The 18,956-nt window shown below is 36.2% G+C and overlaps 1 protein-coding gene across 2 annotated transcripts in view; it reads right to left on the bottom strand.

The window, feature by feature from the left end:
* The window catches only part of PSME4 (proteasome (prosome, macropain) activator subunit 4), a 69,111-nt gene that overhangs the window by 15,618 nt on the left and 34,537 nt on the right, over nucleotides 1-18,956 (bottom strand). For both annotated transcript variants that reach the window (XM_010574877.1, XM_010574878.1), the window contains 15 exons: nucleotides 10,360-10,415; nucleotides 9,201-9,257; nucleotides 8,957-9,012; nucleotides 8,775-8,873; nucleotides 8,211-8,273; nucleotides 7,953-8,048; nucleotides 6,981-7,112; nucleotides 5,287-5,496; nucleotides 4,475-4,611; nucleotides 4,101-4,154; nucleotides 3,123-3,252; nucleotides 2,433-2,514; nucleotides 1,681-1,834; nucleotides 1,090-1,159; nucleotides 213-338 (listed from right to left, as the gene is read on the bottom strand). In XM_010574877.1, the coding sequence (XP_010573179.1) occupies nucleotides 213-338; nucleotides 1,090-1,159; nucleotides 1,681-1,834; nucleotides 2,433-2,514; nucleotides 3,123-3,252; nucleotides 4,101-4,154; nucleotides 4,475-4,611; nucleotides 5,287-5,496; nucleotides 6,981-7,112; nucleotides 7,953-8,048; nucleotides 8,211-8,273; nucleotides 8,775-8,873; nucleotides 8,957-9,012; nucleotides 9,201-9,257; nucleotides 10,360-10,415 (1,522 nt within the window). The remainder of the gene's footprint in view (nucleotides 1-212; nucleotides 339-1,089; nucleotides 1,160-1,680; nucleotides 1,835-2,432; nucleotides 2,515-3,122; nucleotides 3,253-4,100; nucleotides 4,155-4,474; nucleotides 4,612-5,286; nucleotides 5,497-6,980; nucleotides 7,113-7,952; nucleotides 8,049-8,210; nucleotides 8,274-8,774; nucleotides 8,874-8,956; nucleotides 9,013-9,200; nucleotides 9,258-10,359; nucleotides 10,416-18,956) is intronic.

Raw genomic sequence — 18,956 nt, 5'->3', positions numbered from 1 at the left:
TACAAGTGTCCTATATACTTTTATATTACTTTAAATGTGTTTCCCTTAGTAGTTAATCAGAAAAGAGGATTATTAGTATTAATCATAGCAGCATACCTTTAAAAAATCAACATTTTGCAACAGCGGGATATAAGCCACATAGTGTGTGGCTCTTCCACGCTTTGATAATTACCTACAAAATAGAAGCAATTTAGTTATTGAACTCTAGTTACCTTGAAGAGGCAAAATCTGCGAGGATTAAATTTGTCTTTTCCTTTTCTGTCTTCTAAAGACAAAAATTTTATTAACTGCTCAACAAACTTGGGATCAGAAAAGTGATCATATATAATCTGTTCTGCCTGTAAGAGGAAAAAAAATTAAGAATTAGCTTTGAGGTGCTTGATTGTCACAGTGATACCCGAATCTTTCCAAGTCCCATTTTTCATTTTAATTCTATATTTGGCAAAAATCATGCCTTAGTTATCTATTTCCCCTTCATTTTATAGGGCATACTGGGTAATGTTTTGCCAGACTCCTGATTTTTTTTTTTTTCATTAATGACCTTGTATTGTCTTTCCTTTCACTAGCACAACCCCTACAAAGTAGTCATTCCCACTGTCATTAATTACCTTGTTATAAACTCTGATAAAGATTTGAAAGGAAACAAGAAAGTGCTCATTAATACAATTATTCCATGATCACTAACAAAGAAGCTGCAATACATTAAAATAGTAATTTCTTCTTGTATGCGAACACAGTAAGTATGAAAATGAAGTAGAAAAATATGATTAAAAATGTCTTGTGAGGATCTAGGTTTCAGAATAGTTATCACTTATTGCTTGTTAAAAACATGATTATATCTACACAGCCATGAAACTGCATAGTTGAGTTCAATCTCCAGCTTGGTTTGCAATCAAGTAAAACAAATCTGTTGACACATATTTTATATAAGCACTCTCTAAATGGCAAGCAACACTTAAAGTAAGAGAGAAAAGGGGATTTGAGCTGCACATTATCTCCACAGTAATCTGTGGACAATATTAAAAAAAAGAAAGGAGGAAAAAGTAGTATTAAAAAACCCACACAACTGAAACACACTGAAACCCTTACCTCTGTCAGCTCATCTCTCCTTCGCCCAAGCTTTGGTTGATGCTCAACTGGAGCATAAACTGTCATAGTTCTGAATATTAAAAAAAAAAATACAGAAACATGTTTCAAAAAAAAATAAAGCTTATGATTATTTTCTATATTCTCTATATTAAATAGGATTTATCATCAACTCCAAAGGAGCGAAAATTAAAATTTACAGCAAAAAAATTAAGTCTGTTATTACAAAGGTTTTGCTACAGCAAGCAATCCAGAATTATTAGTGATCGAATACTCTGCATATTTCACAACAATATAATTTTCAAGCATGCATACCTCATTTTAAAACCAGCAGTTAAATAGCCATATAAACTATGTGTCTATAGTACCCACAAAACCCAAAGAGAAACAGGTAGGAAACAAATACTTAAAAAAACACCAAACCGACAACGCCCCCGTCCCCCGTCCCGCAAAACCCACCCAGAAGTGGTACAACAAGCAAGAGGCACAAAGGATGAAACTAAAAAAATTAAACCTAACAAACATTATTTAATTTCCCACAAGTTTTTTTCTGCTGACTCTCACAATTCTATCTTAATGCTTAATGATACTCACTGAGGCCAGGTATAATATCCCCAGTGTGTTTTCTCCACAAAACAACATAACTCCCAAGCTTCCTTAGTCTTTGGTAAACTCTGACTGTCATAGTGCAGCCACTGGTTGTCCGGTCTGTCCCCAGCCTGAATGCTGGAAGGCTTAGGGTTTCCACCTGGTTAAAGAGGAATTTATACTTGCTCAATCAAGCTTGCTCATTAACAGTCCCAGCAAATGTTACGACTTACTTTTAACAAAAGATTCTAAAGAGCTTTTATGTCTCCCTCAGCCCAATCAAATCTGTACAGAGATTTGCCCTAGGAAATTAAAAGTAACACTAACAGTAATAGAAGAGATTCCTTTAGTAATTTATATAATGTGCCATTTGAAATGACTAAAGAATAAAAAGGAAATACACATATTATTCTCACAAATTATAAGGCTTTCTGAAAGGAGAATGACCATATCTCTCTGAAGTTCTAACTCACTTCAAATAAGTGAAATAAGTGAAAGCTTAATACACACTTGCACATGTAACACTGTTTAAAAAAAAAACACACACCCCCCCAAACCCCACCCCCTCCCCAAAAAAACCAAAAAACCAAACAACTGAAAAATGACCGACTGTATTACCTATTTTGTTTGCTTTGGACATTAACAACCAGAGAGAAGTGAAAAGCTTATGATTCTATGTTTAATTTAACCAGAAATATATGTTTTTAAAAAAATTTTAGGCTAAATGTAAGACATTTCTCACATTAAATAAAACTTACTTATTTCATAAGGGCAGATGGGCACTTTCTTGTGTGTTCTCTTAAGCTGCTTAAGAATACCAGCCACAGCTGAGATGGCCACCTAAAAGAAAAAAAATCAGCATTAATGTACCCATTCCATACACTTACCTCCAAAAGGATGTGTCTAATCATCTCATTACAGACATATTTAAGCCAGCTACTCGGCGCCCTAAAAAGCCAGTGAACATTACAGTGAACTTTGTCACCCCAGTGGCTGATACTTCCCATAAAGAAGTAAATCTCACTCATTTCAGGGGATACAGGACATGACTTAAGTGTGACCTTTATAGACCAGAAAAACCTCCCCACTAATCATTTTCAGGAAAAAAAGGAGGTGACCATTACTTTCAAGCCTCACTGAGGCAACAAGCAGAATGAAAGGTACAAATAAAACACATAAGTCTGCAAAAGAATTCTGAAGTGAATAAAAATTAATAGGTACATTCCAAGTTTTCACAGTTTACAGACTCTACACCATATGTCACGGCTACAGCACTGCCAAGACTGTCATCTTCTTGGATTAGGAACTTTTGTACACACGCATGGCTGGAAGGGCGAGAAGGAATGTACACCTCAGCTTTTGTGTTTTATCACAGCAAAACACCACAAACATCTGACCTAAACCCCAATGAGCAGCAAAACAAAAAGATATAATTATGTTGGTTTTACCTTACGAACTACAATTGCATCATGGTTGAGACACTGTACAAAAAATTTTATGGCACGGACAGGCAGTATCCTATCATCCCTCAGAAGCAGAGACAGAAAACCAATACTTATGTGCTCGAACTTCCAGGGACTAAAAAAAAAAAAAAAAAAAAAAAAAAAAAAAACAACCACAACACCCAAAATATTCAAAACAGACAGTAAGGAGCATAGTTGCATGTACTGTTTTTGCACAGAAATGATTATACGTATTAAGATTATGTAAATATGTTTGCACTAACATAAGTCATGTTCTATGTCACTGCTATAGTCAACAAGCTTAACTGTCATTTAGGGAAACCTCCAGTGTTCTGGGAACACACAAGTGTGATCAAACATATTCAGTTAACAGTGCCTTTTTGATCTTGACATTTCAATGTAAAATACAGACCTATAGGGATATTCTTTTAATGTTTTTAAACAGAAATATTATGCTACCAATTAAAATCTATTTGGACGCCAGTATTATGCAGACAGAACCAGAGCTTTTTTCCCAGAACAAAAAAATATTAAAAAAATACAACAGGTCAAACTAATTAACGAGAAAGCTTAACACCTTATATTAACAAATCAAGCTCCCAGTGAAAAGAAATTCATGACTCATTCACTTCTTCACCTAGAAGACAGTAATGCAAGATTCCCCTATATTGGCCTTAATTTTCCTGTTCAGGCAAGGCGAATCCATAAACAAAAGCACGAGGACCTCCAGAAATTCAATTTCTGCAGTTACTTTTGCAAAAGCCCTCCAAGAAGCTAGCTAAAATACGTTTTACGCAAGACTGCTACTGACATACTGCTTTAAGACAATTACCTCGAGAGTGGAAAAATATTACTCAATTCTGGTCATGCTAACTGCACTTCTTGATGCAATTGGTATTTATTCATGTAGTCGCCTCCAATCCACCCCAAAAAAAATTCTCATGCACAGAAAGGGAGACTTACAGATTTCTTTGTTCCACACAGTCCAGCAGCATGTTGACCAAATTTTCATAGTTTCTGAGGGAAAAAGAGGGAATAATCAACGAGACAATACCGAGAGAACCATTTAAAAATAGTGTAACAGTGCCTCAACAAAAGGTGGGTTAAGGCAATGCAGTAAACACAGCACCAACTGGCAGGGCAGGGAAGAGGAAAGAAGGAAATATGAGTGTAGAGGAGAGAGGCTGCCAAGTCAAGAGAGAAGACACACCACAACAATTCTTGGGCATTCTGATTTTGTAGAACTTAAGATTTAGTTTAGTAATTTTGGATTATTACATTTAATGTACAGTAAATATTAGACAGTATAAGCTGGTGTTCAGGGAAGTTTAACTTACCGCAGAGCCTCAGCATTCTTCTCTTTCTGTCGCTGAATTCCTAACTGAATTTCTTCTGAACGAAGACCTGTGAAGTTTGAACCTGGATGTTCCGATTTTTGCAGCATAACAGCTATCTCAATGCATTTTTCTGGAACCTATTGACAGAGAATGCAAAGAGTTGGGACTGAGCAGCAACTTAGAAGCTTTTAATGTTTGTTTCTGTTTTGAAATTAGCAGAGTGCAGAATTTCCTGTCTACATAGACAAGTCTGTGAAGAAGCAGGGAAGACAGCTATTGTGCTCACACAACAGAATTATTTCTCCAAGTACATGTTTTATTCTATTTCAAAATAAAGTTAAGACAAACTTTAGTATTTCATTAAGCATGAAAATGGTTTAAAAAAAGATTTTTATTGATTAGCACTCATTCTTTAAAGAAAGTACCATGCCATTTATCCCACTAATTAGGCAAGAGGCAGTTGTGTAATGAGTGATGTGTGTTAGCACAGTGGGATGACACTACAAATACTGACAATGTTAATTTGATGACATTGTCCTACCAACACACATCTTCACACCTGATCAGCATGACCCATGCTAATTAACACTGAGAGGCAACAGGCTTCCTTAGAGGTTAACAAAAAGTTACAAATTCCAATAGTATTACAGGAAGCTCTGTTACTTCGGTCTCAAGAATACATGTCTACATTCCTCCATAACAGAAAGCAGAATGCTAACACTAACTCCAACAATGTACATGGGTCTCAAGCATTTTCGTAATCAAACGCTCTCAGAATCCAAGACATTAATACCAAGCAATCTGTCACTTACTGCAAAATCCAATCCAATTGTTTCATACTGCCTATGGATTTTTTCTGCTAGGTCATCAAAGAGTCTAACTATGGACGGTTTTTCCAAGGACATAGCTTTGCTAAGACCAGAAGAAACAATTGCTGGCCACGTCTGTGCAATACAATCCCAATCATGAAGATTTGCCAAACATACTCCACTGTGATTTCCAAGTAGACAATATAAGGCACCCTGTAAAATGAAAGATCTAATTTTAGAAAACTAAAGCATTGTTCATATATAAGTGATATCTATCTACATAAGCATGCACCCACACAGAATAAAAATGAATCTTGACATTACCAAATCATTAAAATGTACCATAAACATTCAGCTACGTGGCCTCATTGTCAAAATACTGAAGATTTTTCACAGAATCCTCTTCATGCTAAAGAGCCGTTTTAATAAGATTGGAAGCCCTGCCAATTAATTTATCCACAGAATGGCTGATTTCTGAATTAGATTATAAGGGAGATTATTCAGTGATCAAGTACCACACCTGGCCTTTCTGTGAACTTATTCATGTTTGGGCTGCAGGCAAATAATAATGCTGTTAACTAGGCATCTGAAATGACACCAACTGAACAGGATGTGGGTAACTACTGGACAGGACACAACAAACTGGTGAACGTGACAGGTGATTGTGTGAGAAGCTGACAAGAGTTACACACAGTGAAACAAAGGGGGGTTGGATTTCACGGGTGATTAAGTGGGAGTTATGGGGAAATGTGAAAGGAAACCTTGGGGACCTTTTGGAGAGCAGAGTCTCACAAGAAAAACAGTGCCTAGGTAACCACATCAGTAATATCATATAGGCTAAGACTGCCTGGTAGCAGTATCAGAAATACCAAATTCAGGTATGGTAGCAAATGCTCTAAGTGTAGCAAAACTGGGACCATTTGGGAAAAATTAACTAGGCGTGGGTTGTGTATCTGGAAAGAGACAGGGACAGAGAAAGGGAGGTACAAGGATGGCAGAAAAAAAAATAAGAAGAAACAAGAAGAGGGATAATAGGATATGCAAACAAAGTAATCATGTGCTGTCTAATAGTCCCTGTCAGGGAGCTGGAGCAGGATAGTAAGCCATAGCTGTTATTCTGACCATAGGACAAGAGTCCAACTTGCCTCTGTGGCCAGGAGGACTGAGGGGGGTGCAGAGGAAGGAGGTGAGCGTGATGCATTCGAACACCTGGACAAATAGGTTGCATCCTGGCATCACTGCGTCAGCACCATTTCTAGGCCTGACAGCATCAGCAATTATCCACCACTTCATAACAAAACCCACCTGATTTAGTATAACTTTTTGGGGTGATCAACTTTTTGTCCAGTTCATGCTATTTTCTTGTACTGCTACAGCTGACAGAACAGCTTAATGAGTTTTACCACCTTGGACTATAGCTTCTCAATTTCCATTTCATAATTTAAAAATAAGTGTTAACATTTTTGTAATATCCGAATACACAATGAAATGAGGAACATACATAAACACAACATTTCTCTTGACAACTGATCTGATCCTAATCCAAATAATTACTTACACTAGTCATGCATAAACTATATGCCGTGAAAATATCAAGAGTCACACCAATAAACAAGTAAATCCTGCTTTCACCATTAAAAATTCTCCTACAAAAACACTTTCAAAAGACAGACATGAAAAAGTTAATGAGACTGTACTTTAAATTGCTTCTGAGTGACATCTTGCCGGTCTGGACGCAAGAACTCCAAAACCAAGGGAATGATATCTCTGCAACAAAAATTGTATGTTCCCAAAGCTGTGAAAAATGCTTGCTGAGCTTTACTTCTGACCTGTGGGAAGAGAGACATTACTAGAAAGTCTTCTGAATCAAAAATATACTATACAAAAATAACACCCTTATCCATTTCAGTTACTTATGCACAGAGTTTACATGAGGTATTTGTGCACAGAAACAAAATTATTTGTAGAAGGTTGTAAATAGCATGCTTCCCCTCACCCTTGTTGACAGTTGTTTATAAAAAGTTACTTCTTGTTTCTAGCATTTACTTGAGAACAGCTACAAAGTCAAAGAAAATTCTTTATGCTGCCAAAACCAGTCAATGTGTTTTTAAGACAATTTGAAAAGCAAACAGCTAGAATAACAGATGCAGTTAGTGTTACTCTAAAGAGCCTGTAGACATGTGGATGGATCTGAACTTACATACACACACGGAGTTCCCACTGGGCAAAGAGTTCACAATCCAACTATCAGCACGCTTGTTTTGTGTATTTTTAAGAACTAGGATGCCATCATAGCTACTACCTAAAAGTAGACTTAGCTTTTCAAATAGTATCATGAATCATATAATCACATCTAAAAACCTTGATCTGGTATATTTTTATTAATTTTAATTGAATTATTGTTTTTAGAAACTTAGAATTAAGTCCCTCAAAAAATTTAAAATTTGTAACCTAAGTTGGCAGCCTCTCCACTCAGTTAAGTCCTCTATTTGACAAAGAAGGGACTTAAAGCAAAACCTATTTCAAAATTGGCAACTAATGCAAATGAAATAAGTAAATATTTCATGTTGCCATGGAAACAAATTGAAAAGCGAAGACCCTGAAAACATAACTTGAAAAGATCAACAAAAAACTCCATATATTTCAGTTTAAAAGGGGTTGTTCCTTACCTGACCATATGAACTTGTGGACAAACACAAAAGATCTCTGATCATCTCCTGGTGGGAAGTTTTATATTCACAGCCTTCCATCGTTAGTGTTCTCAGCTAAATTGCATAGAAAACACAAATAAAGGACAGATTGTTTTTACATTTCACACATGTAAGAGAAACACTAGTGCAGGATTATTGCACCTTTTGCTAAATGACAATGTAACAGATCAGCTTTTCAGGTAAAGTGGTTAGTGAAGATTTAAGTGAAAGTATTACCTCATGCTGCAACATAACTCTGTCTATCAGCAAAGCTCTGATATGCTGTTTCTTTCCTTGAAGCTGTAAACAAATGCATAATTGGGTTTAGATTTCAGTATTCATATTAGCAATTTGTGCTGACTGAATTCCCCATGTACTCTTTTTCGTCTAGAAACAGGCAAATTTCACGTAGAAATTCTTCTTGGCAGACAACCTTGATTATTTTGTCCTGGTAAAGTTTTTTTTTATTTGCCTATTACTCTGTAAGCAAAATGAAGCTCTGGTCACAGAAATTTCTCGGTTAACAAGGACCAGAATGGAGCATCATGCCAAATCTCAGACTTTGGTCCAAGAATATATGCAAACTGAGGGTTACTACAGTTCAGAAATGCTAAGCTATTTGCTCATAAGATTTCCAAATAAAAGTACAAAAGCACTGCAAAACAATATTCTTATAAAGGAATTAGATTTCAAAATTATGAAAACTGATTAGGACAGTAACAAAAACATGAAAGAAGTGCTTCTGAAAATCAGGAGCTATTTCCATCCCTCACCTAAGTTCTACAAAGAAAAATCACTGACCCTGTTCTCCATTGACTTTTTCACTAGATTAAAGCTTTTCCATCGTGAATCAAACTCATGCTTGTGAGATCCTTGGAACTGTAAAACATCACTAATAATCTGTAGAAAGAAAAAGATGACAAAGAGTGATTATTTTGCAAAACAAGTAATCTTGTCTTAAGTAGTACAAATTATAAGTATACCTTTATTATTAGAAATAAAGACTTGGTATCATCTTCTGAATTATCAAGTATATAGCCTGCAATTGGAAGAAAAATAATTTATTATCAGACAGGAAAAGAGCTTTAAAAATTAAACAATAATTGTATTTCTATAAAGCTTGAATTTAAGAATTATAGGCAAAGTAGACAAAACAAGTTCCTCATCTATAAAATTATACTTAAAAGCACAACACAGTACTTTTTAGATAGGAGTGGTTAAACTTACGCAGCAATTTCCTTGTAACCCTTGCAATTGTTTCTCGATAATTCTCTCTTGATAAATCTACAAAAAAATGAAATATTTTTTCTTTATTATACAGTACCATAAAAAGCAATTTATAGATAAGTAAAACAGTGGAAAGCCAGAGCAGACTATTCAGAAATGGCAGTATGGCCTATTATAAAAATAACCACCTTGTTATATCTAAGGACACCACTCTCATAGGGCCTTCTTTGGTTTATCAAGTCAACAGTATGGTTTCTATAGGTATATAATCTTCTTTATCTGCCTTGACAGTTGGCTTCATTTCTAACCACAGACTGAGGCAGATTATTTAGCATATGAAAAATGAGTAACACAGTAAGCAGGGTAAAGAAGAAAGTCAACAGAATACAGATTTTACCTATCAGGTGACAGCGCCAGCAAAAAACTGGGGACTTACTCCCCTTCAATACAAGTTGGAGAACAGACATTCCCAACTTAAACAACAAAAAATGCAGAAGAAAGAAGGGTCAATGATACAAGCAGTCCCCTTGGAAAGTTTTAAAGCAGAAAAATCTTAATTGCTGCAAAAGACCACTAAATAAACGCCCATTCTCTGTTACGTGTTATATGGCTACAAACTCACCACTTGCAAAGTAACAGACCAGATTTTAGAGGAGGCATTAAAGCACCTAAAACTATTAAATGTCTGATAGCAGTCGCTGTGTGTCTCACTACCCTATTTAAATAGCCCATCTTCATTTGGAAGATAGTGAAGAATACACACAAAGCCTGAAAAACGCAGTTTTCTTCTAATGGAGCTGTCACAGCCTTTAACAGGTTATGCCTTGGTTCCATCTCTCAAGTGCAGTCCTTGGGTGACGGGTGTTGCTTTCTGCACCCCTCATTTGCATGGAAGTACAAGACCCCAAACCATTCTGACCGGAGGGTTGGACCTGAGCTCCCATTCCCAGCCATATTACTGCAGCAGATTTGTATCTTGTATACCAACACTGAAGATGAAAAGGTGTGTACGCAAGAACACCTGTGTTGGCCAAAAAAGCCCATCTAATGAGAAGAATCAGAATTATGGTCTCAAAAAGAACCTACTGTTTTTACAGCAGTTAAAAAAAAAAGAAAACAACACTTACAACCTGTCTGAACAGAATTAGGACCTACTTACCATATTCAACACCAGTGTACAGTTTTGTCTCTTCCAAAGACACCAGACTTGGGACCCTGCATGAAAACAAACCAAGTATTACTATGCATTATGGAAATCATTGACTATGTGAATTTCATTGACATTTAATTCATTTTAACAAGTTAAATTTCATGCCAGTAGCGCCAAAGATGTTTAGATTTACTAATAGTATGCCTCAGTTCTAACATTTATAAATCAACCATACCTATGGGCCAGACTGTTTTTCAGAGACAAGTACACCATAAAGACACCACCTTGAACCAGAACCTCGTCAGTTCTGTTAAACAGCCAGAGATTTGGTCTCATTGTGAAACCTATGAACACACTCATCAAAACAAGCATGGCTCCTTATCGCCTTAGTCTAGGAAAGACAGGTGAATTTGACTGCTGAGGCAGAATCCTTTCCTGACAAGTTAAGCCAATAAAGGTTTTCTGACCTTAGTCCTATCTTTAAAGTAATGTACCCATTATCTACAGAAGTCCTACTTCTTGCTGTATGAAGTTCACTATTAATAACCATACCAAAAAAATAAAGCCATGCTTCTTCCAGGATTTGGGTCAAACTTATCCATCCAAAATATTTTTAAAAAAAATGAATTCTTAGTCTTTGTGGATTTGCTTTTATGCAACCATGCAAAAAAAATACAGACTCAGTTATCACATGCCAATGAATTTAAAAGACATAAGAACATACCCTACATACACCTGGGTCTTTTGGCGGGGCGGGGATGTGTTTTGGTTATACGGTTTTGGTTTGTTTTGGTTTGTTGTTTTTTTTTTAAACCTACAGTCTTATCCCCTACAACATTAAGATTGACAAATGCAAGCTTTCAAGGACAAAATGCACCAGTGTATTATATTAAACAAACAGTATCAGAAAGTAATCCCTATAAAAATTATCTTCACATAAAATTGCATTGACAGTATAATCAGAACAAAGCTAACTGAAGCAATGTGAATCTACTCCTATTACAAATGCTAAATAACACACGAGAAAACCCTAGATTCAATATCTGAGCATGTGCTATGAGATACTAAAATAAATTTTCAGATTTCAAGCAATGGCAAACTTCTATCTGTCAGAACCAGAAATAAGGGTCATGTTTCTCCTGCATAAGTGAACACATTAAAACATGAGCGCTACAATTATTGTGCTGATTAGATGAAGGAAGAAAACTTGCAACCAAAAATTATGTAAACTGACTTTGCAACCCTTTTAACAGTCACATCTACACCAAAAAAAGTCAAACTGAAATGTTTTTTTCTTAATTGATTTAAACATCAAGTGAAGACTTAATTTCACTTTCCTCATTGTATTTCTCGTAGTGCCAGGTTAACTGGAAAATAAGCCATTCCAAAAGTCTTCCCACTTTTTTTCCCCCCCAAAACTCAGCACTGGCATAGGTGCTTAAGGTACAACTTGGCCACTAATACAATTTCCAAAATATCCAACATCAATCCAGTACTCTGGTCCTGAATAAATAAATATAAAGTTTCTATGGTCTCACACACTTGCTCTTTTAGAATAATCTACATGATTGACTTTGAAAGTGTTCGCTATGTATTTCTCCAAGATCAGATCTTTCCAGGTGGGAAAGTACAGAGAGGGGTTATTTCTGCAATTAACATTTGGGGGGTGGGGGGTGAACCTTCCCACCCCAAATACTATTACTTCTTAAAAAAAGAAGGTAACAGATAAATCCAACAAATCTCAGGCAGCTAGACATTAAGCAATTACTTTTTTTTTTGGTACAGGATGCTGGATATGTTGACAGGTAAATGAGTTCATAGTAATATTTTCTACAGTATTTTAATGTATTTTTACCCTTAAACACAAATTAAGTTCAAATAAGGCTTTCCTACCTACAAGACAAGGAAAATTAAAGTGCAATTTCCCAGTTTTCCCTCAGGTAGTCTACAGAAAAATTACAAATCTTCATGCTTCTTTCCCACTCCCAGCAAAATGCATTCAACTGTTCTTTGCCAGCTAGCCAAGTTCTGAACCAAATCTCTAATATTTAAAACAAAGGAAAAAAAAACATTCCAAGCTCTCTCTACACTTCAGGTTCCTGAGCAAACCAGGAGTAACAACTCAACACATAGCATCCAGTAATCAAGAACTAGCCTGGTATAGTCCTTACACGCACCATGACATTACTCCGCAGGCAGAACCATTTATTTCAACAAGGCTACTTTATGTTCAAAACCAACAAAGTTTTATAGCTGGCCCACAAACCAAGATCCATGCTAGTAATATTCAGCATTGTAAGTGTCAGCCACTGAGCCAGAGAAAACTGTGTTTTACTTTGAACACACAAAAGGAAGAGGCATGAAGTGTTCTTCTTAACTTCAGTCAATACTGATAGCAAGACTCTCATGACAATGTTTCATGCAATGTATAAATAATACTGTGCTTCCTTCTCTATCAACAGTTTTCAACACAAACTGCCAAGAAAACTTATGAACAAAGAGTATCCAAAGTCACAGCTGGAACAGAAATCCCAATTAAACAGAACTTTGAAGAATTCACTCCCCTATTTGCCCCAGTACAAAAACTAAAGCATCTTTATTTGAGAAAAATTGATGCACTAAGTTTTTCAACTTCCAGACATTTTACAGAGCACTTTATTCAAGTCTCTGTGTAAATATTCTCCTCAGTATATAAATACAGTTCAGCAATCAAATACAGCTTTTCTGACACAAATAACTTCTAGCATCACTCCACTGAACCAATTGCAGAGGAAGTTTTTCTAATTGCAAAAAACCCCACGCCACATTAAGGCCTAGATCAAGGGCTGCATCAACCTATTTTGACATAAGAGATTAAGAGACAACAGTCGGAAGGTGAACAAGGAGAAAACAGGGTTACTCACCGTGGAGGAGTAACTGTTTCCTTTTCTGTGTGCAGCTCCCCCAGCAGAGCTGGGAAGTTTCCTGGAGATGCCAAGAAAGGTTAGCTAGCCCTGCCCCTCAGCATACGGTATCACATCCTTACACATTTAAAAGAAGCGGTGTTATCCTTGACCTGCAGTCTGAACACCTTCAGTGAAAGGACATTAAGAAAGTTCCTACCAATGTCTGTAGCAAGAGTAGAACAATACTGCATCCTAACTAACCAAGCTGTATTTAAGAGGGAGACAAAAACTGGATGTTCTCTGAGTAACCCTGGTTTTGCTTCCCTAAATCAACTGCTTAGTGTTACCTTGTTAATAAGTAGGCTGCAAGGAAGGGAAGCAAAGCGAAAGGGAACTCAGCTGAACAACAGTGAAAGATTTCTCAACCTTAGAGAGCTTTATACTGTCTGCATTTGAAATAATCTTTATTTGCAGACCATTGGAGTCATTATAACAAAAGGACATTGATATCACTTACAATTACAGTGGCCCCTCAAGAAAAAGGGTAGACTGCGTGAACAGAAACATTATGTATACCTGCACACACCTCATGTGGCAGAGCAACCATTATATTGTATTTCTGCAGGCGCAGAAAAAATTCTGTATTCATTTTTCCCCAACTATATCAGGATAATTCATCACAACTCTGACTATGGCTTTGAACACCGTAATTCAGCCACAAAAAACTACTGCCGTTATAAAGGATCAGTCCTCACAACCTCTGGCAGCCTCAACTCCTTTTTTCCCCTTCCCCTTGTAACTATCCATTTTGCATTAAAAAAGTAATTCACAGAACACATCTGCAATTAATGGCATGTCTACTACAGATGAAGAACACTATGTGGAATAATAATATAAATACACACTATTGAGTCATGAAATAGTTTTCTATTAATTTGTTACGCACATCACTTGAGAAGAATATTCATTCAATCTCCAAAACATATGAAGTTTAAATTCCTTGCTACTTACAGGCTAAAAAATAAAAGGTCAACACCAAGTGCCACTTAGTAAAGTTCTATTTCCTACTGAAATTTAACTATTCTTTTAAGTTCTGACAAGTTTCAACTACACAGTTTATTTGTGCACAAAATGTGCATAATTTTTCTACTGAATTGCCTGTCTCCTCCCTAAACACCTGCTCATGTATGAAACATTCACAGTAACACTAAGCATTTAAAATAGCATAAGCTATGATGGGGTTTTCAGAAGGATATAAATTATCTGTCATTCATGTAAAACACAAATGAGAATTTTGCTCCCAAAATTGGGAAGAAAAAAAAAAATATCACAAAGTACACATAAGAACTGCTTGGTCTCCAAAGAAGTTGGAGCATTATGAAACCTAAACCATTTATGCTCAGCTTCACTAAACAAGGAAATCACTCTTCAAGCACTTCACAACAGCTATGCTGACGTGTATACCGAGTGTGTGGATGCACACACACACGAACACAGAGTGTATACTTCTGGGTATACTGAGCATACCCAAATCAAGTGTTGGTCAATTTAACAGTGTGTTTTCTGTACTAAATATATCACTTTTCAGTTTGAAGACTACCAGTCATCAAACAATTAAAAAAAGGGAATAAGAGAAACTAATGAATCAACATGAAAACATTAACCTAGATTGACAGGAGATTCAAGAAGGCTTAGGCCAATATAGACACTTCTACATAAACAGAAGTTTGAAACCTTTACTCTAACCAGTATTTATTAAGCCATGAAAATAAGGGCACAATTTGATTTTGTCTAACAAGGAGAACATACAAGACCAATGCTGGGGAATCTTATTCAGTTTCAGCTTTATCAAACAACAAATAAAAATTTAAAAAAAAACAACACACAACAGAAAAACTTTGTATATTGACTATTCAAGAAGCAAATCTATTTTCAATAGTTAATAAATAAAATAAACACAAACTGCTGACACACAGAACAGACTAATGTTAACAAGAAGAAATTAAGATATTTTGAAATTATTGGGTACTCTCAGATGTTTGACACTGAGGAACAAAAAAACCCTGTAAGAGTCCATAGAAATGTACCAAGTGACTTCCCACAAAACTTTTCAAGATGAAAAGTTTCTGTAAGTGAACAGTGCAACAGACTTTTAAACATTATTTCCATAAATAATGGAATGTATTATCAATGGAATGTATCATCAATGTTGATGAATTGTAATACACCATCTATAAACAAAAAACCCAGAATCCTCGGTTCAAAGTACTACTACAGTAAAATGTAGTAGTCTCCACACTAGTGGAGAGGCCTTATATTTGCAACAGCTCTATTCTCCTACTGTAGAAGTAACTTCAAAAGAATTACAGTAACAACAAAACACCAAACAGCAAATAGTTACCATGTTAGTGGAAGCAGTCTCATGCATTCATCTCTGCAATTTATTATAAAGCAGAAAGGTTTAGAACTTCAATCCAGATTCACTCATTTTCTTCTCCCAAAACAGTGCTCATATCTCTTGTCAAATTCTCATTCCTCTAGAAGACTGCCACATTTATATAATACTGTGATTTAAAATCCAACCATCCAAAAAAACCCCAAACCTCGCATCTCATGCATAGGAATTTTATGCAACACCACAGGTCAATTATGACAACCAATAATGAAATAAGCATTTGGCCAGCTTGTGATATCTGTGACATACGGTCAATATATAATTTTCATAATTAGTCTTCCCTATTGGTGGCAGAAGCAGCCTGCAGGCAGACAGAGTTCACAGTATGAATTGAACCATCACATCCAATTCATCATCCCGCAACACACAAAGTTTTAAAGTTCATTCTAGCCACATATTTCTTCTGCTGAGGTTCAATTTACATAGCTCCAAGCTCTCCCCCATCTATGTAATTTTCCTTTCAATAAGTGAGCAGCCTAGAGGATTACAAAGGAACAAATACTCATCATCTGTCTTTCTTGGCAAGAATCTTCAGGTATCCTTAACCGTCAAGATGAAAGAAAATCTAGTAGTTACACCTAGTCAGCTCTACTTTACAGCCAGCACAAATAACAATGCTGTACTACACAGTGTGTGATCAGCTATGGTTCATTCGAGTTAAGTGGCATAGGAGGTATGTGACAAAAAAATCGCATGTGCCAGTTTGTTTTAGAGGTATACATGTAGAATTCTTTTAAATGAAATGTATCAAGCCATTTACCAATAATTCCATTCAAAAATATTCCTATACTGCCACTTTAGGACAGTGAATATCATCACCACTAGTGGTAAGTACTAACTGTGAATACTCACTATGTAAAATAAGGGTGTTCTGGGTAACTGACTTAGTTACTTTCAATAAAAGCCCTTCAGTTTCAAATCCGAGTGCTTTTTGGGCCTTCCCACTATATATAACGGGAACAGGCTTGGGAATGTAAACTGCTATCTTACAAAAAAACCCCCCAGAAACTCACAATACAATAACAATTAAAATCAAATTTTTTTTCTGTTTTAATAGCAAGCTCATCAGGAGACACCTCCTACATTCAAACTGGATATAATTTTATGGACATACAAGATAGAAAGTAGTATTCACAGGAAGCTGTTTCATACTGCTTAAATCAAAAGATATCTCCCTCATTACAAATATTCCAGTTATTTCTTTGGGAAGGAAGCTGAGGGAGTAAGGCAGAGGAGAGAACATCTTCCTTCTTGGTGTAATTCCCTTCTGTGATCCTTGCTTACATACAGTAACCCATTAAACAGAATATACATTTTGTAAGAAGCATCACTAGAACAAACACCATCTGTCCTGGATGGATGAACTCAGCCTCATCTCAAGATGCTAAATTGATATTGTCCTTTATAACTCTTCTTGCCAAGTAAGTTGAATAAACTGACAGGGATCTAACATTTATCTGATATCAAGTGCAACAGGATCTCCTTAAGTATTTAGTCCACCTTACTAGGCCAAAGTACAATCCACTGTGCACAAATGCACTCTACTTCCCTCAAATTGTCTCCTTCATTAAAAATCTGTGTTCCGTTTGTGATAATCCAAATCATACAAAGAATAAGAACTAAAGCTTACTTAAACCAAATTCATTCAACTTCAGTGGGCAAATTCCAGAGTCCTGCGTAAGGTCACTGAAAAGATAAATTGCCTTAATTATGTTTTTAAAAAGCAATGTAAACAAAGTTTGGATGTAAGACCTGCTCACAGTGGGCAGAAGATGTTTCATCAATATGCATAAAGTCTGTCCAAAACTAGATAATGATGGATTCTGAAGCTCTGCAGACATTTAGTAGAATGAACTATTGAGTTCCGAAATTCAGATTATGCAAGACAAGTATGATTTGATTTCTTTAGTAACAAATTGATTTCAGCATGTTCTCATGTAAATTGTCTATATTTAATAAGGCAGCACAGATAACTAATAGAATGAAGCAAATCTGCCATAAAGTATACAAGTAATTTAGAAGTTGATTATAGGCTAATGTCTTAATCTGTACATTAAGAATTCACAGACCTTGCCCAACAATATTAAAAGATGATTCTAAACACCCCACACCAAAACAAAACCAGAGAAAGTCTACACGAACACAATTCACTCTTCTTCACAGGTGGTGAGGTTCTTCAACCAAATGAAGCTTCAGTTATTGACAATCAGATAGCCTAGACAAGGGTACAAAACTGCTTATTCTTACACAGGTGTTTCTTCCTTGATTAATAGATTACTACAGCTACAACTTTTTTTTTTTTTTTTGGTGGTGGCATTAAAGACTTTTTGGGCCAAGACAGCCTTGTATTTTGAAGTTCAAGAACAACAAATCCTTCTCTTTTGAAGGACCAACACCAGAAACTCTGTCCTTGAACCCATGAGTCACATGAATTGCAAGCGTCTAGTGCTTGCTGCCTAACAGACACCAGGGCAGGATTCAGACTGAATCAAGCAGCAATGCTAACACGCTCCCACGTTTTCCCAATATGGACCAGCAGCACATTGATGATACAGGAACAGTCAATGCCTCTTGAAAGGTGTTGGAGTCCTTACAGATAATCAGCCTGAATATCCTGCACTGCCTCTTTAACTAAAAGATTACTTCCTTGAATTTCTTCCATAGTCAATGGCAAAAGACGGCTTCTGCAAAGCTCCCCAGCTTAACAGATGTTCTCAAGAGGAGCCTCTCCCACTGTACAAGCTGCTCAGAAAAGTTAGGCACCTGAAGTAAGGTGTTTGAGACTGCATCAATGCTCCTTGGCACTTTTAGTAGCTGGTACTTTGGCAAAAAAATCTCAGCAATGACTTTATAGTCACCAAATACAGACTGCAGCCATAAGCTTAACTGAAAGCCTCCAGATTTTAAAGATGATATATAACAACAGGAATACTGAGATCAAACTCATAATTGCCTCTAACATTAATATTTCAACATACCTTCTCAAAGAAATCAAACCTAAAGCAGCAATCCCATCTATTAAGAAATAGTCCGTTTTAAAGCCTGAACTACTGTAATGGAACAGAAAGTTCCTATTACTTCCAAAATGAAAGTTTACTCAAGCGTTGTTGCTAGAGTTCTACTGTATGCTGGCATCAGCACCCAGGTTCTGCTCTGACATTATTCACAGGGGTTTGAGCATTCAAATGGGACTTACTTCCTATTTTAATACGAGAAGACAGCCTGCAAGAAGTTAAGTTCAGAATGTATGACTTTACTCATTCAGG

The sequence above is a fragment of the Haliaeetus leucocephalus genome, unplaced genomic scaffold (genome assembly GCF_000737465.1).
Source record: "Haliaeetus leucocephalus isolate CR32 unplaced genomic scaffold, Haliaeetus_leucocephalus-4.0 Scaffold450, whole genome shotgun sequence".
In the NCBI taxonomy this organism is placed as follows: Eukaryota; Metazoa; Chordata; class Aves; order Accipitriformes; family Accipitridae; genus Haliaeetus; species Haliaeetus leucocephalus.
Note: the sequence above shows the minus strand (reverse complement) of the source record. Positions and strands in the feature narration are given on the sequence as shown.